The sequence below is a fragment of the Oncorhynchus gorbuscha genome, linkage group LG02, assembly GCF_021184085.1.
Source record: "Oncorhynchus gorbuscha isolate QuinsamMale2020 ecotype Even-year linkage group LG02, OgorEven_v1.0, whole genome shotgun sequence".
Classification (NCBI taxonomy): Eukaryota; Metazoa; Chordata; class Actinopteri; order Salmoniformes; family Salmonidae; genus Oncorhynchus; species Oncorhynchus gorbuscha.
Window position 1 is genome coordinate 74793946 of NC_060174.1, and position 22652 is coordinate 74816597.

The 22652-nt window shown below is 44.7% G+C and overlaps 3 protein-coding genes across 11 annotated transcripts in view; all 3 read left to right on the forward strand.

Annotated features, from left to right (window-relative positions):
• Positions 1-762: 762 nt before the first annotated feature.
• On the forward strand, positions 763-8117 carry LOC123994414 (FH2 domain-containing protein 1-like). 2 transcript variants are annotated; one of them, XM_046296961.1, is made up of 9 exons: positions 763-880; positions 979-1065; positions 1252-1352; positions 1488-1558; positions 1720-1827; positions 1947-2017; positions 2292-2409; positions 5574-5738; positions 5921-8117. In XM_046296961.1, the coding sequence occupies exons 2-9, from the start codon at positions 1040-1042 to the stop codon at positions 7592-7594; spliced, it is 2334 nt and encodes a 777-aa protein (XP_046152917.1). In that variant the 5' UTR covers positions 763-880; positions 979-1039; the 3' UTR covers positions 7595-8117. The 2 variants fall into 2 exon arrangements, with proteins under 2 accessions (XP_046152917.1, XP_046152907.1); XM_046296951.1 differs by having other exon boundaries at positions 763-865.
• A 178-nt stretch (positions 8118-8295) lies between these two features.
• LOC124009559 (rho-related GTP-binding protein RhoG-like) lies at positions 8296-11391 on the forward strand. Of its 3 annotated transcripts, none has more exons than XM_046321454.1 (2): positions 8296-8421; positions 9108-11391. In XM_046321454.1, exons 1-2 carry the CDS (start codon positions 8325-8327, stop codon positions 9713-9715), a joined length of 705 nt encoding a protein of 234 aa, XP_046177410.1. In that variant the 5' UTR covers positions 8296-8324; the 3' UTR covers positions 9716-11391. The 3 variants fall into 3 exon arrangements, with proteins under 3 accessions (XP_046177410.1, XP_046177420.1, XP_046177429.1); XM_046321464.1 differs by having other exon boundaries at positions 8347-8500; XM_046321473.1 differs by lacking the exon at positions 8296-8421 and adding an exon at positions 8590-8747.
• Positions 11392-15112: 3721 nt separating this feature from the next.
• Positions 15113-22652, forward strand: part of LOC124009573 (transcription initiation factor TFIID subunit 1-like) — a 52681-nt gene continuing 45141 nt past the window's right edge. For all 6 annotated transcript variants that reach the window (XM_046321485.1, XM_046321511.1, XM_046321494.1 and 3 more), the window contains exons 1-2: positions 15113-15428; positions 15654-15768. In XM_046321485.1, the coding sequence (XP_046177441.1) occupies positions 15655-15768 (114 nt within the window). In that variant the 5' untranslated portion in view covers positions 15113-15428; position 15654. The remainder of the gene's footprint in view (positions 15429-15653; positions 15769-22652) is intronic.

The following is a 22652-nucleotide window of genomic DNA, read 5'->3' on the forward strand; positions in this document are numbered from 1 at the left end:
CTCTCTCCCCCCACATCCATGTCCTCTCCACCTCCTCCAAACATGTCTCACACACCACACCCAACCATGTCTCCCCCACCTCCCCCTGCCATCTCCCCACCACCCCCACCTCCTCCACTTCCCGGTGGCCTCCAGAACAGTCGGGATGTCCTGCAACGGTCCAAGTTACGCAACCTGAACTGGGACCTCATTCCGAAGGAGAAGGTAGAGGGCCGTCAGAGTGTCTGGAACAGTCCAGATGAGTTCCACTTCGACCTGAGCTCGTTGGACGAGCTGTTTGGACAACAGAAGAGGTCTCGGCCCCCCAAGAAAGATGGCAGTTTACGGCATGGTCTCAGACCTATTGGCTCCCCTCTACGCAATGCACCTGAAAAGGTCAGTGGACTGGTTTTCATATGTAAATGCACAGTTTTAGGCATAATGTCTATTAGTCTTAATTGTAATGGAAAGTGTATTCCAGGTTGGTGCTATTACCATACTGTGGGTTGTTTCCTTAGAGAATGATTGGGGTGTTGATTGGGGTGAATGATTGGGGCTGTATGCTGATTGTTGTTCTGACTGGTATTTTCTGTTTCTGTCTAACCCTGTAGGTATCACTTCTGGACGGGAAGCGCAGTATGAATGTGGGAATTTTCCTCCGGCAGTTCAAGAGGTGGGAGAGATATTTTAAGCCCACTTTAATCAGGTTTTCATAATAATGTCACTATCAGATAAATGTTTAATGTCATCCGTGGCAACTCATTATAACTCATGTCTTCACAGTGCAGTCAGGGAGATAGTGGAGGACATCAGGCAGGGGAATGGGCAGCACTATGGGAGTGAGATGCTCAGTGAACTGTGCAAAATGCTGCCTGAGACGGAGGAGGTACTGTGGAGTTCGGTCTGTCTCTCCATATCATCTGGCTCTATTTAGTGGTCTTTATATCTTCATTGTTTTTCCGTCCTACAGTGTACTAACTCATGTGTCCTGTTCTGTAGGAGAGGCGTCTGAGGGCATACCGGGGGAGAGCGTAGCCATCTTGAAGACCCTGACCTCTTCATGCTCCTACTAGTGGAGGTGCCCAGGTGATTAAACATATTGTTGGTGTTTAGTCATCACCCTTCTCCTACCAAAAGACAATGCTATCGAATCCTCCTTATCTAATTTCTCTTCTTGTCTTTTGCATCCCCTCAACTTGTCGCCATTTTCTCTCATTTAAGCTGTTTAAAATGTGGGTTTTCCGATACTTTCCTGTTATTTTTCTTGGTCAGTTATCGCTTGCGTCTGGATGCCATGATCCTGCAGCAGGAGTTTGACCCAGCCTTATCTTCTCTGTGTGTGTCAGCACGCTGCTTGGTGTCTGCAGCCACAGGTGAGAAAACAGCAGTGATTGAAATGTGTTTTTCCCAGATCCCTGAACTTTTTTTGTGAGATTTCTTCAACTTTTATGTTGATTTATCTTAGTGACATACTATAAATTACTATCCCTTCTATCTCTCTTTCTTAGAGCTTTTGAGCTGCCCAGAGTTGCACTCCATCCTACGGCTGGTCCTGAGGGCAGGAAATTACATGAATGCCGTGAGTCACAGTCACCTGGCACCTACACAGCCAGTGCAGCCAGACAGGCTGATTGGTTGATTTATTGACAACCAATATTCTACATTTTTTCCAAATGTGTTGAGTGCATGAGTATGAATAAGTTATCTGATCTCGTCGCACCTTCTGACCTTCAACAACAGGGAGGTTACGCAGGCAATGCTGCTGGGTTCCGCATCGCCTCTCTGCTCAAGCTAGCTGACACCAAAGCCAACAAACCAGGCATGAACCTGCTGCATTATGTGGCCATGGTAAAAGTCTGATCAATATTTCACAAATGGATGTAAAATACTTTTTCCAACACTCCTACTACTAGTCCTACTTGGGTCTCACAGAAAGAAAATAATACAATATGTCTGTCCTCTCTCAGGAAGCCGTTAGGAAAGACCCAACCCTGCTGTCATTTCCCCTCAAGTTGAGCCATGTGGGTCTCGCCTCCCGGTCAGTGACACACTTAGGATGTTATGAGTGCTTCATGACAAGTTGCTGACATAGTTCTCACATGCTTGAAAAAGAAAATAAGCACCATTATATACAATTTAGTTTTTGCATGTTTTGGGGGTTTACCCAAGTACTCAATGATGTTGATTGATTAATTTGTTGATTGATTGAGTCATTCATCCATTCATTCATTAATTCAGTCCATTGTTAATAACAATGTTAGGTCCTTTTAAATCAGACTAATCTCACCTTACTGTTCTCTTTCACCCATCAGACTGTCTGTGGATGTGGTGCAAGGGGATCTGTCTCAGCTGTGCAGCAGACTAACTGGACTAGAGATGAGAATTCAGACGGAACCTGTTCTCCAACAGCAAATCAAATACTTCCTCCAGGTAACTGCTTCCTGTAAAATACGTGTCTGTGGGTTTTTGCTCCTCCTGGTTGTCTAGATCGTATTTAAAAGGATATACATTTACATCATTACATTTAAGTCATTTAGCAGACGCTCTTATCCAGAGCGACTTACAAATTGGTGCATTCACCTTATGACATCCAGTGGAACAGTCACTTTACAATAGTGCATCTAAATCTTAAAGGGGGGGGTGAGAGGGATTACTTATCCTATCCTAGGTATTCCTTAAAGAGGTGGGGTTTCAGGTGTCTCCGGAAGGTGGTGATTGACTCCGCTGTCCTGGCGTCGTGAGGGAGTTTGTTCCACCATTGGGGGGCCAGAGCAGCGAACAGTTTTGACTGGGCTGAGCGGGAGCTGTACTTCCTCAGTGGTAGGGAGGCGAGCAGGCCAGAGGTGGATGAACGCAGTGCCCTTGTTTGGGTGTAGGGCCTGATCAGAGCCTGGAGGTACTGAGGTGCCGTTCCCCTCACAGCTCCGTAGGCAAGCACCATGGTCTTGTAGCGGATGCGAGCTTCAACTGGAAGCCAGTGGAGAGAACGGAGGAGCGGGGTGACGTGAGAGAACTTGGGAAGGTTGAACACCAGACGGGCTGCGGCGTTCTGGATGAGTTGAAGGGGTTTAATGGCACAGGCAGGGAGCCCAGCCAACAGCGAGTTGCAGTAATCCAGACGGGAGATGACAAGTGCCTGGATTAGGACATGCGCCGCTTCGTGTGTGAGGCAGGGTCGTACTCTGCGGATGTTGTAGAGCATGAACCTACAGGAACGGGCCACCGCCTTGATGTTGGTTGAGAACGACAGGGTGTTGTCCAGGATCACGCCAAGGTTCTTAGCGCTTTGGGAGGAGGACACAATGGAGTTGTCAACCGTGATGGCGAGATCATGGAACGGGCAGTCCTTCCCCGGGAGGAAGAGCAGCTCCGTCTTGCCGAGGTTCAGCTTGAGGTGGTGATCCGTCATCCACACTGATATGTCTGCCAGACATGCAGAGATGCGATTCGCCACCTGGTCATCAGAAGGGGGAAAGGAGAAGATTAATTGTGTGTCGTCTGCATAGCAATGATAGGAGAGACCATGTGAGGTTATGACAGAGCCAAGTGACTTGGTGTCTAGCGAGAATAGGAGAGGGCCTAGAACAGAGCCCTGGGGGACACCAGTGGTGAGAGCGCGTGGTGAGGAGACAGATTCTCGCCACGCCACCTGGTAGGAGCGACCTGTCAGGTAGGACGCAATCCAAGCGTGGGCCGCGCCGGAGATGCCCAACTCGGAGAGGGTGGAGAGGAGGATCTGATGGTTCACAGTATCGAAGGCAGCCGATAGATCTAGAAGGATGAGAGCAGAGGAGAGAGCAGAGGAGAGTTAGCTTTAGCAGTGCGGAGCGCCTCCGTGATACAGAGGAGAGCAGTCTCAGTTGAATAACTAGTCTTGAAACCTGACTGATTTGGATCAAGAAGGTCATTCAGAGAGAGATAGCGGGAGAGCTGGCCAAGGACGGCACGTTCAAGAGTTTTGGAGAGAAAAGAAAGAAGGGATACTGGTCTGTAATTGTTGACATCGGAGGGATCGAGTGTAGGTTTTTTCAGAAGGGGTGCAACTCTCGCTCTCTTGAAGACGGAAGGGACGTAGCCAGCGGTCAGGGATGAGTTGATGAGCGAGGTGAGGTAAGGGAGAAGGTCTCCGGAAATGGTCTGGAGAAGAGAGGATAGGGTCAAGCGGGCAGGTTGTTGGGCGGCCGGCCGTCACAAGACGCGAGGTTTCATCTGGAGAGAGAGGGGAGAAAGAGGTCAGAGCACAGGGTAGGGCAGTGTGAGCAGAACCAGCGGTGTCGTTTGACTTAGCAAACGAGGATCGGATGTCGTCGACCTTCTTTTCAAAATGGTTGACGAAGTCATCTGCAGAGAGGGAGGAGGGGGGGAGGGGGAGGAGGAGAAGGAGGGAGGAGAAGGTGGAAAAGAGCTTCCTAGGGTTAGAGGCAGATGCTTGGAATTTAGAGTGGTAGAAAGTGGCTTTAGCAGCAGAGACAGAGGAGGAAAATGTAGAGAGGAGGGAGTGAAAGGATGCCAGGTCCGCAGGGAGGCGAGTTTTCCTTCATTTCCGCTCGGCTGCCCGGAGCCCTGTTCTGTGAGCTCGCAATGAGTCATCGAGCCACGGAGCGGGAGGGGAGGACCGAGCCGGCCTGGAGGATAGGGGACATAGAGAGTCAAAGGATGCAGAAAGGGAGGAGAGGAGGGTTGAGGAGGCAGAATCAGGAGATAGGTTGGAGAAGGTTTGAGCAGAGGGAAGAGATGATAGGATGGAAGAGGAGAGAGTAGCGGGGGAGAGAGAGCGAAGGTTGGGACGGCGCGATACCATCCGAGTAGGGGCAGTGTGGGAGGTGTTGGATGAGAGCGAGAGGGAAAAGGATACAAGGTAGTGGTCGGAGACTTGGAGGAGAGTTGCAATGAGGTTAGTGGAAGAACAGCATCTAGTAAAGATGAGGTCGAGCGTATTGCCTGCCTTGTGAGTAGGGGGGGAAGGTGAGAGGGTGAGGTCAAAAGAGGAGAGGAGTGGAAAGAAGGAGGCAGAGAGGAATGAGTCAAAGGTAGACGTGGGGAGGTTAAAGTCGCCCAGAACTGTGAGAGGTGAGCAGTCCTCAGGAAAGGAGCTTATCAAGGCATCAAGCTCATTGATGAACTCTCCGAGGGAACCTGGAGGGCGATAAATGATAAGGATGTTAAGCTTGAAAGTGCTGGTAACTGTGACAGCATGGAATTCAAAGAAGGCGATAGACAGATGGGTAAGGGGAGAAAGAGAGAATGACCACTTGGGAGAGATGAGGATCCCGGTGCCACCACCCCGCTGATCAGAAGCTCTCGGGGTGTGCGAGAACACGTGGGCGGACGAAGAGATAGCAGTAGGAGTAGCAGTGTTGTCTGTGGTGAACCAAAAACACGCAGACACTAGGCCCTGCATGGAATGAGTTTGACACTCCTGCTATAAAATAATGAATAATATGTCAAAATAAGACCACAAGACTGCCCCTTAAATGTTTCATAAAGGATCTTACCATTGCAAGTCATTTGAAAGTACATTTATGGTATTTTGGACTAACAATCATAAGTTGTGAAAGGTGGTTTGCAAGACTTTTGTTGTGGTCTGTTGTCAGAGCGCTGAGGGGAGGCTGGAGGAGGCGGAGGTGGAGGTGGAGGCTCTACTGCAGGCCCAACAGGACCTGTTGGACTTCTTCTGTGAGGATGATGTCACGTTCAAGCTGGAGGAGGCCTGCAGCATCTTTTACTCCTTCAACATTCGCTTTCAGAAAGCTGTAGAGGTCAGCACCTAAGCAGCATCTGTTGGTGTTCAACCATGTTTTCATTTCTCCCATTGATATGAATTAATATTTGTTTGCTACAATAATGTGTGCTGTTTGGAAAGACCTCCATTGATGCACTTTTATTTGCCCTAAATGATTCTGTTCATTTTAATTTGATAACTCTTCTGATTTTGTTTCAGGAGAATGCAAAGAGGGAGCTTCAGGAACAGAAGCGAGCAGAGAGAGAGAGACTGGAGAGGGACCGGGATGGGACGGTGAGACGTCGCTCCATAGCCACCTGTTCAGCCCTGGAGGTGGGACTCAGGGACACCCAGCAAGAAGACCTGGAGAGCACTCTGGAGAGGAGCCTCTACCACACCTGGCAGAGCCGCCACAACGTGCGAAGCCCAGACAGCCGACTACGTGCCATGAGCCCAACCTTACACAACTTACTGGAGAACATCAATGATGATGATACTACAGAATCATGTGACACACCACCACCAACCCTTGCTCACTCACCACCCCCACCCAAGACAAAGCATCAGCAGACTGTGTCTGCTCCCCCCTCTAACCCCACAAACAGTATGTCAGCCAAGCCTGCCAAGGAGACCACCCCTCCAGTGGACAGCCCACAGTCACCTCTGGAGAGTGCCGATCTGCTGAAGCATGTAGCATCCAAAGTGGTGAACCAGCAGTGCAGTCTACAAGAAATGTCTGACCCAGAGAAACAGCATGACACAGCCTCTGCCCAACCCACCACCAAGGGACAGTCACAGAAGCCTGGGGAATGGGAGCGTCTGTATTCATGCATGGGAGACACAGTAGTGTGTCACACTCTTGTGACTGGCCTATGCTCCTATAAGAACCTGAGCCCAACACAGCCCTGGGAGGAGCCCACAGAAGGATCCCACTGCTTCTTACGGTTGAGGGACAAGCAGGTCAGAGCGGCATCACCCCAGGTCCACAAAGCGGCAGCACCCCAGGTCCACAAAGCGGCAGCAGCCCAGGTCCACAAAGCGGCAGCACCCCAGGTCCAGGGGGACAACGTGCAGAACAAAAAGGTGCGCACACCAGCTTCTGGACTGCAGAGAACTATACCCAGGAGTAGGGCTTCCACACCCTCCACAAGCCCCACTTCCACCCTTTCCTCTACTGCCTCTGCCATCCCCACTCCCACAGCCTCTGCCATTCCCAAAATGCAAGGCAGGTCAGAGGCAGCCTCCACATGGTCCTCACGTCTCCCTCTCAGGAACTCAGTGCGTTCCCCAACTCCAATCACCTCCAGAGATCATTCTGAGGTTAGACCGGAAGGGATTGTTAGGGGAAAAATGCAGTCTTTGAATGAGCAGACCAAAAAAAAGCATCCTCTTCGTCGACTACTAGAAAAAGCCAAACCAAATGAGGAGAGAGAGAAGATAAAGAAGGAAAGAGAGCTGGAGAGTGAAAGAGAGAGGGAGAGGGAGGGAGTGAGAAAGGAGAGGGAAAGTGAGAAGGAGAAGAAAAGAGTGAAAGAGAGGGAGAAGGTCAAGGAGAAAGAGAAGGAGAAGGAGAGGAAGATGGCGAAGGAGAAGGTGCAGATGAAAACTAAGCTAAAGGGGAAAGAGAAGGAAGTCAAAGTGGAGCCAGTGATGGAGTCAGCTCTGTGTGTGTCCAAGCAGCTGCCCCTGCACCCTGACTTTCATACCTCTCTGCCTCGCCGTGCCCTTCAGGCCTCGGTGACCACCAGTGCCAAGGTCATACGCTGTGCCCTCATGGCCGCTGCGGCTGTGAATAAGGACAGGAGCAGCCAATCTGCAGTCTCAAAGACCACAGTTATAAAGCTGCCTGGCCCCAGGTCAAAGCTCCCAATTCCACTATCCATGTGGAAGTGAGTCTGCCCACACCCACCTAGACATACATAAAAACCCTCAGATCTGATATGGAGAGATGCCAATAGGGAATCAAGAATAGTACCTTTATTTTTGATATCACACCTCATTGACTTTAGCAAGGTAATCAGGCATCTTTTTAGAAATGACTTTGTACTGAAAGTGTGATAAATATTATAAGGTAGGTAATAAAATAACTCAATAACGTGGAATAACGAAAGTAGACAAAGGAAATGAAAAATAAGGTATGGATATGGTGGTATACAGGAAGTTGTACTTAGGGTTATTCAACAAGATACTTGAATATGGAGTGATAGAGAGGGAATGGGCGAAGAGGGGATAAACAGAGAAGGATCTGGTCAGGAATAAGACCCATTTTGATGAGTAGTGAAGTTCTCCATATTTCAATTGAGAGATGGAGTGGTGGGGTGCTTGGAGGTGACTGCATCATTGAAGATGCATTGCGAGTGTATTTACATTTCTGTGTCCCAACTGTACACAAAACAATAAAAACAGTGATCTTTCAGTTGTGTTTAAATTGTGTGGCTTTTGTTAAATAAGTGTGACCAACTCACTTCTCCACTACTGTATTGTAGCAGCTAGCGACTACAACAACCAAAATAAAATACTGTTTGGGCAAGAATCCCCGGATGAAATACCTGCTACAACAAAAGGAGGGTTCCCCCATTATTTTTTTTTGTGAAGAAATGTGCAATGCACTTTACAAACTGAGATGCAGCAATACGAAACGTCGAGTCGGCCGGGAAACCACACGAAGAAGAAGAAGGAGGAGGAGGAGGATGATGATGAGGGCGCGAGTCAAAGAAGCGGTGGGGCAATTTATCAAGATAACCTGACTTTCAGCTCAGTTAGCCAATGGGACATTTCAACATCCCTTTTAAATACACTGTGAGTTATATTCTTCATTGAACCTGGTTAAAGATTATTTCCCAAAAGTTATTTGTGTTCTCGGCCAATTTTACAAAGGAAATTGGCGTTCGCGTGTAGCGGTGGCTAGCGTGCACTAACGCCATCTAAAGTTCACAGCTAGCGGAAACACAAGCGCGTGCTAAGTGGCTAACTAGCTAGCTGGCTCAAGGTTCTATCGACGTTTTTCCTGGCGGATAGCTAACTAAATCCCTGGGCTGTACTGCCTGTACATAACCGTTTTATTTTCATTCAATAATACTAGTATGTTTGTGTACTTAGTTAGCTATGTAACGTTAGTGCAACCTTTGTAGTTAACGAGAAAGAGTTCGCTAGCTTGTTTGTTAACAAGCAAAAAAGAAGCTAACTAATGTTTTGCTATCAGTTTGTGTAATGTATTTAACTGTCTTATTTCTAATGTTCTCGTTTTGACTTTGTATTGGTAAGCCCTGTCTGCCTCTTTCCATTGAGGACCACATAAAAAAATAGGTGTTGCAAAAACATGTGTTCTCCTCTAAAATCAATGACTACTCATTTATGATCAGCATTTTATGCTCGTGGCTCTCTCTCATATTGCCCCTTGTTTCAGGAACCCTAGTGGCCAGTGTGGATGAAGGAAGCATGCAGACCATAAAGTGTGTGGTGGTGGGCGATGGTGCCGTGGGTAAGACTTGCCTTCTAATCTCCTACACAACAAACGCCTTCCCGGAGGAGTACATCCCCACTGTGTTCGACAACTACAGTGCCCAGATAAGTGTGGACGGCCGCCCCATCAGCCTCAACCTGTGGGACACGGCTGGCCAGGAGGAGTACGACCGCCTGCGCACCCTCTCCTACCCCCAGACCAATGTCTTCATCATCTGTTTCTCCATCGGCAGCCCCTCCTCTCATGCCAACGTACGACACAAGTGGCACCCAGAGGTATCCCACCACTGTCCTGGAGTTCCAGTGCTGCTGGTGGGCACCAAGAAGGATCTGCGTGGAGATGTGGAGGCGGTGAAGAAGTTGAAGGAGCACGGCCTGGCCCCCACCAACCAACAGCAGGGTAATGCCTTAGCCAAGCAGATTGGCGCCGTCAAATACCTGGAGTGCTCAGCTCTGATGCAGGACGGTGTGAGGGAGGTGTTTGAAGAGGCCGTGCGAGCTGTGCTCTACCCCGTAACCAAGAAAAATGGCAAGAAGTGTGTTGTGTTATAACTATGTGCCTAGACTGTAGGGGGACTGGGGGAAGAGACTTAACGATTGGCACTGCCATTTTGGCTCCCAATATGCCTTCCACGTTCTAACCCTCGCCACTTGTTAGCAATGCCTGGCTTCAATAGTAATTGGTTGTTTGTCAAGAGGTCCTCTCCACTAAGATGTGGTTTTAATTGATGCCAACAGCCTTCCTATGGATTTTTTTGTATCTGAATTCAAAACTACAGTGACGATGCTGAGGGATTTCAATGGTGCCTTCTCAGCAACTTGCTGCCTTGTCCTCACTGGCTGTATGTTTAAGAAGATTACAATTGATTTGACACCTTTGCTTTTCTCCTTCATCAGGCCAGTCTTGTAATGTGTTGATCTTTTTCTGTGAACTTTGCTCTTGTTTTCATCTGATGTGATTTACAGGAATGTTGTGTCAATCAGTAGCCACTGTTAAACATTATGTTCATTCCTCTGTGCCATTACAGTAATAGTTGTAGTGTGGATTGTCAATAAGATAGTTTGCCTTTAACGTGGTTCATAAGCCAGGGTCACAGGATATCTGCCGAACTAGCCTTGCTGGTATGAGACAAGCATGGGTGTATGTATGACACGGTCACCCTGAACACATGCACACTTTGATTAGAACAGTCCTATTGCTCTGTTACACTCTCTTACTCTGTAAAACCATGAGCTTGCCATTCTGCTTTGTCAAAACAAAGTCCTGATTGTGTCAGAGTGAATACAGATTTGGGTAGCTGCTAAGTAAACAGATGCCCTAAAGATTGTTATTTTTGTATTGCTGGTGGGAAAAGTCAGGAAGCAATCATTTTAGTAATTAACACCCCCCCCCCCCCCCCCCCCAAAAAAAGTCTAACTCTGTCAGCTGACCTGCTTATGGGTAGTCTTTATCTTTTGTCTGAAGGCAAACAGAAGCTACAAGTAAACTACATTCTATGTTCTATTGTAACTCATTGAAATCGGTGCTGAATAATGCTACACATTAGGATGTCATAAAAGTTGTTTAGTGTTACTGGCCTCATTGAGGAATGCGTGTTGAAGGTACCACATATCAGCAGTAATGCTGCTTATTCCTGGCTAACTGTTAACTTATCTAAGTGTAATGGCAAGTATGTATGGCTAATACTGCAACAGGAGCTGCAATCCTAACAGTTACTTGTGTTGCATGAACATGCTTGTTGGAGAGTGGAAGGCATAGGCCTACATTTTTACCCAAACTACTCTAGCAGGATTTTTTTCATTGTCTGGTGGTATTATTGGTATGAATATTTCTGTCGTTTGCCTCGTCCCTTTGTGATGTCATATGGGATCTGTAATGAGTTGATGTGCAGCTTCTGTAATTAAGAGCCACAGGGTCAGCTGATTTTCCCCTCGGACCAAATTCAATTTAGTTGTGTGAAGTATTGCATTTTAGGTATAATTCATAGAAATTTGCTGACTGGACAATACATGTGGTGGAAACCTGCAGAGTCTAGCACTTGAGAACTGAAGTTGCGCTTCCTCTGTGTGGAAGTCTTTGCCTTCTCAAACAGATGGAATTAATTCTACCCCAACACTGACTGATAACAGATTGGTTCTGGTGGAATGTAATAGTTTTTTAAAACCAGAAACCTGCTATGAAATGTATATCTAATTGCCAAAATAAAGGAAACACTTGAGTAAATGAGGAATAAAAGTATATTGAAAGCAGGTTCTGCCACACAGGTGTGATTCCTGAGTTTATTAAGCAATAAACATCCCATCATGCTTAAGGCCATATGTAAAAATGCCCAGTTGCCTGTTATTTTGGCAACCATGGCTAGAAGAGATCTGTTACTTTGAAAGAGGGGTCTCAAATGAGCATTGGGGTTTAAAGGATGTGTGTGTGTGTGTCAGTCACCAGATCACAACCCAATTGAACACATGGGAGATACTGGAGCGGTGCCTGGGCCAACATTTTCCACCACCATCAATGAAACACCAAATTATGGAATTTCTCATGTAAGAATGGTGTCCAATAGATTTCCAGACACTTGTATAATCTATGCCATGCTGTTCTGGTGGTACATTGTGTCCCAACGCCCTATTTAGACATTTTATGTTGGTGTTTCCTTTATGTTGGCAGAGACCTGTATAACAGGTTATAATGGTTCAATTAAGTATTTTTAAGTAGGCCTACATATTCCCTTATTACTTTGGTGCTCAATTCCATTCTGTACTACAGACTAGAGGCTTGGTTGTGGTATTTATGATCCAAGAGAGACATTTTGGTATTCATTTTATATTCCATTTAATTCCAGATACAAGTGTCATGGTCTTTACCTTTATGTGTAAAGACTCAACTTTATATATTTTTGATTCAATAATTTTTTACAATAAGTCAATGTGTGTACTGCACAATAAATATTTCAGATAAACGATTACCTTACATTGTGTAGTTACCTTTACAAAGAATCACATGCATTACCTTTACAAATAATTACTTTGATAAGATGTTTACCCATTTTCTTTTAATTATATAAGCTTACTCATAAAAGGCAATGTAAAAGAATGTGCAACCAATTTCGTCAATCTATTAATGCGGTGTCAGAGCAGTTGCATCAAGAAAACGTCACCTGGTAATAAAACATAGAATACATTTTTTTTTGTCCTCCTATACTTACAAATCACTGACAGGCTCGGTCAGTCCTGTATGGTACAGTGAACCCAAACCATAGATTTGGCATGACCTAGACTTGCCCTTCTGCATACAGCCATCGTTTGAATCGGTTGCTGTTGGTCTATCAGTGTACAGATTTACTTAATGAAAAGGCACATTCTAGCATTAGGTAGTGCCAAAAACTCAAGTTTTACCTTCTTTAAAAAAAATCTACCTGAAAGGAATGCCTTGGCATTGAAGTGCCTGAAAGGAGTGTGTGGTTGTTGACTCAAGTACTGTGGAACTTGATTTGTGAGTTGTAATTTGAACTGCAACCAAACCCACTTGCATTACTAAATAAATGCAAAAGTTTACATTTGTGTGTATTTCATCTTTGTTCTGTATATAGTGCCTTCAGAAAGTATTCACACCCCTCGACTTTTTCCACAGTTTGTTTTGTTACAGCCTGATTTTTTTTTAAATTGCCACTGGTCTACACACAATACCCCATAATGTCAAAGTGGAATTATGTTTTATGAAATTTGTAAAAAATAAATCAATGCAAAGGTGAAATGTCTTGTGTCAATAAGTATTCTACACCTTTGTTATGGCAAGCCTAAATTAGTTCAGGAGTCAAGATTTACTTAAGTTGCATAATAAGTTGCACAGACTCACTCTGTGTGCAATAGTATTGTTTAACATGATTTTTGAATGACTACCTCATCTCTGTACCCCACACATACAATTTTCTGTACAATCCCTCAGTCGAGCGGTGAATATCAAACACAGATTCAACCACAAAGACCAGGGAGGGTTTCCAATGCCTCACAAAGAAGGACACCTATTGGTAGATTTAAAAAAAACATTTTAAAAACAGACATTGAATATCCCTTTAGAGCATGGTGAAGTTATTAATTACACATTTGATTGTGTTTCATTACACCCAGTCACTACAAAGATACAGGCGTACTTCCTAACTCAGTTGCCGGAGAGGGAGGAAACCAATCAGGGATTTCACCATTGGGCCAATGGTGACTTTAAAATAGTTACAGAGTTTAATGGCTGTGATAGGAGAAAACTGAGGATGGATAAACAACATTGTAGTTAATCCACAATACTAACCTAAATGACAGAGTGAAAAGAATAAAGCCTGTACGTAATAAAAAATATTCCATAACATGCATCCTGTTTGCAACAAGGCACTAAAGTAATACTGCAAAAAATATGGCAAAGCAATTCACTTTTTGTCGTGAATACAACGTGTTATTTTTGGGACAAATCCAATCCAACACATTACTGAGTACCACTCTCCATATTTCCAAGCATAGTGGTGGCTACATCATGTTATGGGTATGCTTGGAATAATTTTTCAGGATATAAAATACATAGAATGGAGCTAAGCACAGGCCAAATCCTAATCCTTCAGTCTGATTTCCACCAGACACGGAGACGAATTCACCTACCAGCAGGCCAATAGCCTAAAACACAAGGCCAAATCTAGAGTTGTTTACCAAGATGACAATGAATGTAACTTCGTTACAGTTTTGACTTAAATCTACTTGAAAATCTATGGCAAGACCTGAAAATGTCTATCTAGCAATGATCAACAACCATTTTGACAGAGCTTGAAGAATTTTGAAAAGGAAAATGGGCAAATGTTGCACAATCCAGGTGTGGAAACCTATTAGAGATTTACTAAGAAAGACTCACAGCTGTAATCACTGCCAAAGGTGCTTCTACAAAGTATTGACTCAGGGGTGTGAATACTTAAGTAAATTAGATATTTCTGTATTAAATTGTCAATACATTTGGAAAAAATCCTACAAAAATGTTTTCAGTTTCTCATTATGGGGTATTGTGTGGAGCTGGGTGAGAAAACAATCTATTTAATCAATTATGAATTCTGGCTGTAACACAACAAAATGTAGAATAAGTCAAGGGGTATGAATACTTTCTGAAGGCACTGTATTTGAGGCACTACTGAATGATGAAAACCTCACCTCCGCAGATAAAATGATTAAATATGAGAATATACACATTTTCTATGAACAGGAGGAGCATTCAGCACCTCTATTGACAGAGCCAGCAAGGGGAAGTCACCAGATTGTTTTTTTTAAATAACACTTTCAAGATAGTCTGTGACATTTTCAATATATTCTGTGATTTTGTTTTACAGTTTGCTCAAAGCCCACAACAAAAGACTGAGTAGATGCAGTGCATTCTCATTGAACAATCTTACATCCTACCTTGCTGTTACACCACTGTAATGCTGGTAGCCTAGTGGTTAAGAGGTTGGGCCATTTACCAAAAGGTTGAATTCCTTAGATGAGAAATATGTCGATGTGCCCTTGAGCAAGGCATTTAACCCTAATTGCCCCTGTAAGTCACTCTGGATAAGAGTGTCTGCTAAATTACAAAAATGTACACAAACATCTCATTGTCACTTTGCTTGGTGAGATGGGCATGGCTGACTGGGCTCTGTCATAAAGGCAGAGACACCTCAAGCCAAGGATGTTTGCTCTCTTTCTCAGACCAGTGAGATTAGTTACTTCTTAAGGGCTAGGAGTCAGGTCAGGTCACATCAGGTAACAACTACACGAATCATGTTGTTTTGATCACGTGTGTCCGTGTGTTACTACACTATCTTCACAGTCAGTGGCTTGCATTGAACGGCCCTGTACAAAAATAATCAAATACGCTATCCTGTAGATGGCGACACATCACGCGCTAAAGGAAAACAACTGCCCGGGGGCAATCCTTCGTGGGGCGGAAATGAATTATGCGCACGCGCATTGAACAATCTCACCAGTGTTGGTTGGTGTTGTCTGCATGGACTACACTTGAAAATAAATTAAACCATAACATTTTCTTTCCAAATAACGGTCCTGTGAATTACTTTAGACTACGTGCAAGCGTACTCACAATTTTACTCCGTGTGAATAATGGCGTAGTGAAAGGAGATCGCATAGGGTGTTATGGCTAACGTTAGCTTGCTAAGCTAAACTTCGGTTAGGGTCCGAAGATATTATCAAGCTGGCCTCAACCCGAGGCCAACCGGCCTTCCTAACTGAGTAAAAGTAGCGCAAGGTAAGATTAAACCTTCAACAGACTTTTTTGTTGTTGTTGCATGCAACTCCTGTCTGTCATTCCATCCCATTTGCTGTGATCATGCATGCATGCATGAATGTCATTGACACCCCCTTTAACTGCTTTCCATTTCTCCTGACAAGTAAGGACTAAATAAACAATGTAAGAGAGAATCTACGAATCACACATTGATTTGACTAATTGATCAGTAAATGTTTCTCTCAGGATGTCGGACTCAGACAGTGATGAAGACCAAGACCGTCCCTTCTCTCTCACTGGCTTCCTCTTCGGGAACATCAATGAAGATGGTCAGCTGGAAGGAGACAGCGTGCTGGACACTGTGAGTGATTACTTTGTTACAAGAGGAAAACGCTCTGCATAGAGTGCAAAAAACACAACTGTTTTGAATGCATACATTAAAGCAGGAATGGGCAATCCTCATGATGAGTTCACAAAAAGTCTGAACTCATCATGGAGGGCCACATTGGCTGAGGGGTCTGCATAGCTACATCCGTACTCATATATGCAGTCAGAGCCGGCCCTAGCCTTTTGGGGACCCAGAGTAGGGATGTGATAGAAAGAAATGCTTAACTTCTAAACATACAGTGGGACAAAAAAGTATTTAGTCAGCCACCAATTGTACAAGTTCTCCCACTTACTTAAAAAGATGAGAGGCCTGTAATTCTCATCATAGGTACACTTCAACTATGACAGACAAATGAGGGGAAAAAATCCAGAAAATCACATTGTAGGATTTTTTATGAATTTATTTGCAAATTATGGTGGAGAATTGAGTATTAGAATTAGAGTATTGCCATACAGGACTTCACTGCTGTCGCTTGCCTTTCTCTGCCATTTTTCAGACTGTTAACAATGATGACATTTTATTGATTTATTTGTATTTTTATTTCACCTTTATTTAACCAGGTAGGCTAGTTGAGAACAAGTTCTCATTTGCAACTGCGATCTGGCCAAGATAAAGCATAGCAGTGTGAACAGACAACAACACAGAGTTACACATGGAGTAAACAATAAACAAGTCAATAACATAGTAGAAAAAATATATATATACATTGTGTGCAAAATACATGAGGAGGTAGGCAATAAATAGGCCATAGGAGTGAATAATTACAATTTAGCAGATTAACACAGGAGTGATGCATGATCAGATAAACATGTGCAGGTAGAGATACTGGTGTGCAAAAGAGCAGAAAAGTAAATAAAATAAAAACTATAGGGGTGAGGTAGGTAAATTGGGTGGGCTATATACCGATGGACTATGTACAGCTGCAGCGATTGGTTAGCAGCTCAGATAGCAGATGTTTAAAGTTGGTGAGGGAGATAAAAGTCTCCAACTTCAGAGATTATTGCAATTCAGAGAACTGGAAGGAAAGGCGGCCAAATGAGATTGTGGCTTTAGGGATGATCAGTGAGATACACCTGCTGGAGCGCGTGCTACGGGTGGGTGTTGCCATCGTGACCAGTGAACTGAGATAAGGCGGAGTTTTACCTAGCATAGACTTGTAGATGACCTGGAGCCAGTGGGTCTGGCGACGAACATGTAGCGAGGGCCAGCCGACTAGAGCATACAGGTCACAGTGGTGGGTGGTATAGGGTGCTTTAGTAACAAAACGGATGGCACTGTGATAAACTGCATCCAGTTTGCTGAGTAGAGTATTGGAAGCTATTTTGTAGATGACATCGCCGAAGTCGAGGATCGGTAGGATAGTCAGTTTTACTAGGGTAAGTTTTGAGGCGTGAGTGAAGGAGGCTTTGTTGCGAAATAGAAAGCCGATTCTTGATTTGATTTTTGATTGGAGATGTTTGATATGAGTCTGGAAGGAGAGTTTGCAGTCTAGCCAGACACCTAGGTACTTATAGATGTCCACATATTCTAGGTCGGACCCATCCGGGGTGGTGATGCTAGTCGGACGTGCGGGTGCAGGCAGCGAACGGTTGAAAAGGATGCATTTGGTTTTACTAGCGTTTAAGAGCAGTTGGAGGCCACGGAAGGAGTGTTGTATGGCATTGAATCTCATCTGGAGGTTAGATAGCACAGTGTCCAAGGAAGGGCAAGAAGTATACAGAATGGTGTCGTCTGCGTAGAGGTGGATCAGGGATTCGGCCGCAGCAGGAGCAACATCATGTCTCCAAGATGGTGTAGCAGTAAGTCGTCCTGTCGTATCGTCTCTCTGTATATATCGTCTCTTTTTCGTTTTAGATATTTTTCTTCGCATATCTTTAAAAACATTTTGCTAAACCTAAGCTTCCAAATACTCTCCTGCAACCCGCCTCACCCAATGTAGCTACTTTTCCTAAAGTATTTATATTTACTTCGGAACCGGAACCCCTCAACTGAAGCTAGCCAGATAACCACCAGCTATGCTAGCGGTCTTCAGCTAACCGGTCATCAGCTAACCTTTAGCTCGGAAAGCTCTTGCCAGTTCGAACAACGTAACGCTAACCAGAGCATAACGGACCTATTTATTTTTTTATCCCCGGATTCCCACCGCAAACGGAACATTTTTTTCAGCTGGATCTTCACAACTAGCTATCGAGCTAAACCGCAACCCTGGTTGATTACTCCTGGCTAGCGTTTCCACCCACGTAGCTTGAAGCTAGCCCGGCCAGAGGTCCTGTGCTGCCACCGTAGCATACTCCTGGGCTACAATACCCGGACCCACGACCGGTCTATCGATGTCACCGCATGAAGAGGAATAAACAGACTCACCCCATCGCGACGTCCCCCAAAGGCTAACTCTCTAGCCATCTCCTTGCTTGCTAATTCGGCATGCTAACTGCTAGCTTGTTTAGCCCAGGTCCGCTAACTACTACCTTGTTTACCCCGGCCTGCTAATCTGTTAGCTTGTTAGCACAGGCCTGCTAACCGTCTGCATCGCCGCGTCCCAAACACGCAGTGGCCCATATGTACTTTCTATCTCTTCCCGATTTTTACAAATTTATTTATACCTTCCGGAAACCTGCCTCACCCAATGTGATACGGAATCGCTATTATTTTTTAATTTTTAGAACACACTCAAGAACCTCCAGAAGCTAACCAGCTAACTAGCTACAAGCTATTTAGTCATTGTTAGTTTTTTAACCTGGATAACACTCGTCAGTCCAGCCCCCTGCCCCATCCACCGCTGCCCCCTGGACTCTGATCACTTGGCTACATAGCTGATGCACGCTGGACTGTCCATTAATCACGGTACTCCATTCTGCTTGTTTGATTTATCTGTCGGCCCCGTTGCCTAGTCAATGCCATTTTACCTGCTGTTGTTGTGCTAGCTGATTAGCTGTTGTCTCACCCACTGTTTTAGCTAGCTTTCCCAATTCAACACCTGTGATTACTGTATGCCTCGCTGTATGTCTCTCTCAAATGTCAATATGCCTTGTATACTGTTGCTCAGGTTAGTTATCATTGTTTTAGTTCACAATGGAGCACCTAGTCCCACTCCTCATACACCTGATACCTCCTTTGTCCCACCTCCCACATATGCGGTGACCTCACCCATTACAACCAGCATGTCCAGAAATAAAACCTCTCTCATCATCACCCAGTGCCTGGGCTTACCTCCGCCGTACCCGTACCCGCACCCCACCATACCCCTGTCTGCGCATCATGCCCTGAATATATTCTACCATGCCCAGAAACCTGCTCCTCTTATTCTCTGTCCCCAACGCTCTAGGCGACCAGTTTTGATAGCCTTTAGCCGCATTCCTCATACTACTCCTTCTCTGTTCTGCGGGTGATGTGGAGGTAAACCCAGGCCCTGCATGTCCCCAGGCACCCTCATTTGTTGACTTCTGTGATCGAAAAAGCCTTTGTTTCATGCATGTCAACATCAGAAGCCTCCTCCCTAAGTTTGTTTTACTCACTGCTTTAGCACACTCTGCTAACCCTGATGTCCTTGCCGTGTCTGAATCCTGGCTCAGGAAGGCCACCAAAAATTCAGAGATTTCCATACCCAACTATAACATCTTCCGTCAAGATAGAACTGCCAAAGGGGGAGGAGTTTGCAGTCTACTGCAGAGATAGCCTGCAAAGTAATGTCATACTTTCCAGGTCCATACCCAAACAGTTCGAACTACTAATTCTGAAAATTACTCTCTCCAGAAATAAGTCTCTCACTGTTGCCGCCTGCTACCGACCCCCCTCAGCTCCCAGCTGTGCCCTGGACACCATTTGTGAATTTATTGCCCCCCATCTAGCTTCAGAGTTTGTTCTGTTAGGTGACCTAAACTGGGATATGCTTAACACCCCGGCAGTCCTATAATCTAATCTAGATGCCCTCAATCTCACACAAATCATCAAGGAACCCACCAGGTACAACCCTAACTCTGTAAGCAAGGGCACCCTCATAGACATCATCCTGACCAACTGGCCCTCCAAATACACCTCCGCTGTCTTCAACCAGGATCTCAGCGCAATATAGCAAAACACAGTTTAGCTTGTTGTTAATCCACCTGGCGTGTCAGATTTCAATACAGCTTTTCGGTAAGAACATCTCTCTCAGTAGACAAAATATTACAAACCCTAGCAACCAAGTAGATTGGTCACGAAAGTCAGAAAAGCAATAGATTAAATCGCTTACCTTTGATCGTTGGATGTTTGCACTCGCGAGACTCCCAGTTACACAATAACTGTTCCTTTTGTTCCATAAAGATTATTTTTATATCCAAAATACCTCCATTTGTTTGGCGCATTATGTTCAGAAATACACAGGCTTGAGCGGTCATGACATCGCAGATGAAAATTCCAAATAGTATCTGTAATGTCCACAGAAACATGTCAAACGTTTTTTATAATCAATCCTCAGGTTGTTTTTAAAATATATAATCGATAATATATCAGCCTGGACTGTCGCTTTTTCAATAGGAGAGGGAGAGACAATGTTTGCCCCACTGTTGCGCAAGCAAAACTCTGCGAACACCCAGCTATCCACTGACTCTATGTTATCTTTCTCGCTCATTTTTCAAAATAAAGCCCTGAAACTATGTCTAAAGACTGTTGACACCTTGAGGAAGCCATAGGAAAAAGAATCTGGTTGATATCCCTTTAAATGGAGGCAAGGCATCCAATGAAACAGAGCGCTTTCAGGAAAAACAGCACAATTATATGCATATTCTAGTTTCTGGGCCTGAGAAATAGACAGTTTCAAATGGGTATGTTTTTTAGCCAAAAACGAAAATCCTGCCCCCTACACTCGAAGTTTTAACCAACAATGCGGTTTTAAGAAAATAAAAAAGGGATAAGAATAACAAATGATTAAAGAGAAGCAGTAAATAACAATAGTGGGACTGTATACAGGGCGTACCGGTGTCGAGGTAATTGAAGTAATACAGTTGAAGTCAGAAGTTTACATACACCTTAGCCAAATACATTTAAACTCAGTTTTTCACAATTCCTGACATTTAATCCTAGTAAAAAATTCCCTGTCTTAGGTCAGTTAGGATCACCACTTTGTTTTCAGAATGTGAAATGTCAGAATAATAGTAGAGAGAAGGATTTATTTCAGCTTTTATTTCTTTAATCACATTCCCAGTGGGTCAGAAGTTTACATGCACTCAATTATTATTTGGTAGCATTGCCTTTAATTGTTTAACATGGATCAAAGGTTTTGGGTAGCCTTCCACAAGCTTCCCACAATAAGTTGGGTGAATTTTGGCCCATTTCTCCTGACAGAGCTGGTGTAACTGAGTCAGGTTTGTAGGCCTCCTTGCTCACACACGCTTTTTCAGTTCTGCCCACAAATGTTCTACAGGATTGAGGTCAGGGCTTTGTGATGGCCACTCCAATACCTTGACTTTGTTGTCCTTAAGCCATTTTCCCACAACTTTGGAAGTATGTTTGGGGTCATTGTCCATTTGGAAGATCCATTTGCGACCAAGTTTTAACTTCCTGACTGATGTCTTGAGATGTTGCTTCAATATATCCACATCATTTTCCCACCTCATGATGCCATCTATTTTGTGAAGTGGACTAGTCCTTCCTGCAGCAAAGCACCCCCACAGCATGATGCTGCCACCCCCGTGCTTCACGGTTGGGATGGTGTTCTTCAGCTTGCAAGCCTTCCCCTTTTTCCTCCAAACAGTTCCATTTTTGTTTCATCAGACCAGAGAACATTTCCCCCAAAAGTACGATCTTTGTCCCCATGTGCAGTTGCAAACCGTAGTCTGGCTTTTTTATGGCGGTTTTGGGGCAGTTGCTTTCAGGTTGATATATGACTCATTTTACTGTGGATGTAGATACTTTTGTTCCTGTTTCCTTCAGCATCTTCACAAGGTCCTTTGCTGTTGTTCTGGGATTGATATGCTCTTTTCGCACCAAAGTATGTTCATCTCTAGGAGACAGAACGCGTCTCCTTCCTGAGCGTTATGACTGCTGCGTGGTCCCATGGTGTTTATACTTGCTTAATATTGTTTGTACAGATGAACGTGGTACCTTCAGACATTTGGAATTTGCTCCTAAGGATGAACCAGACTTGTGGAGGTCTTCAATTATTTTTCTGAGGTCTTGGCAGATTTCTTTTGATTTTCCCATGATGTCAAGCAAAGAGGTACTGCGTTTGAAGGTAGGCCTTGAAGTACATCCACAGGTAAACCTCCAATTGATTCAAACAATGTCTATTTGCCTATCAGAAGCTTCTAAAGCCATGACATAATTTTCTGGAATTTTCCAAGCTGTTTAAAGGCACAGTCAACTTAGTGTATGTAAACTTCTGACCCAATGGAATTGAGATACAGTGAAATAATTTGTCTGTAAACAATTGTTGGAAAAATTACTTGCATCGTGCACAATGTAGATGTCCTGACTTGCCAAAACCATAGTTTGTTAACAAACAATTTGTTGGGGGGGGGGGTTAATGACTCCAACCTAAGTGTATGTAAACTTCCGACTTCAACTGTATGTACATGTTGGTAGAGTTGTTAAAGTGACTGTGCATAGATAATAACAAAGAGTAGCGCAGCGTTCCAGATTGGGTAGCCATTCAATTAGCTGTTCAGGAGGTTTATGGCTTGGGGGTAGAAGCTATTTAGGAGCCTCTTGGACATAGACTTTGCGCTCCGAAAGAACAGTCTATGACTAGGGTGGCTGGAATCTTTGACAATTTTTAGGTCCTTCCTCTGACACGGCATGGTATAGAGGGCCCTCTGTAGTGCCTTGCGGTCAGAGGCCGAGCAGTTGCCGTGCCAGGCAGTTATGCAAACCGGTTGGAT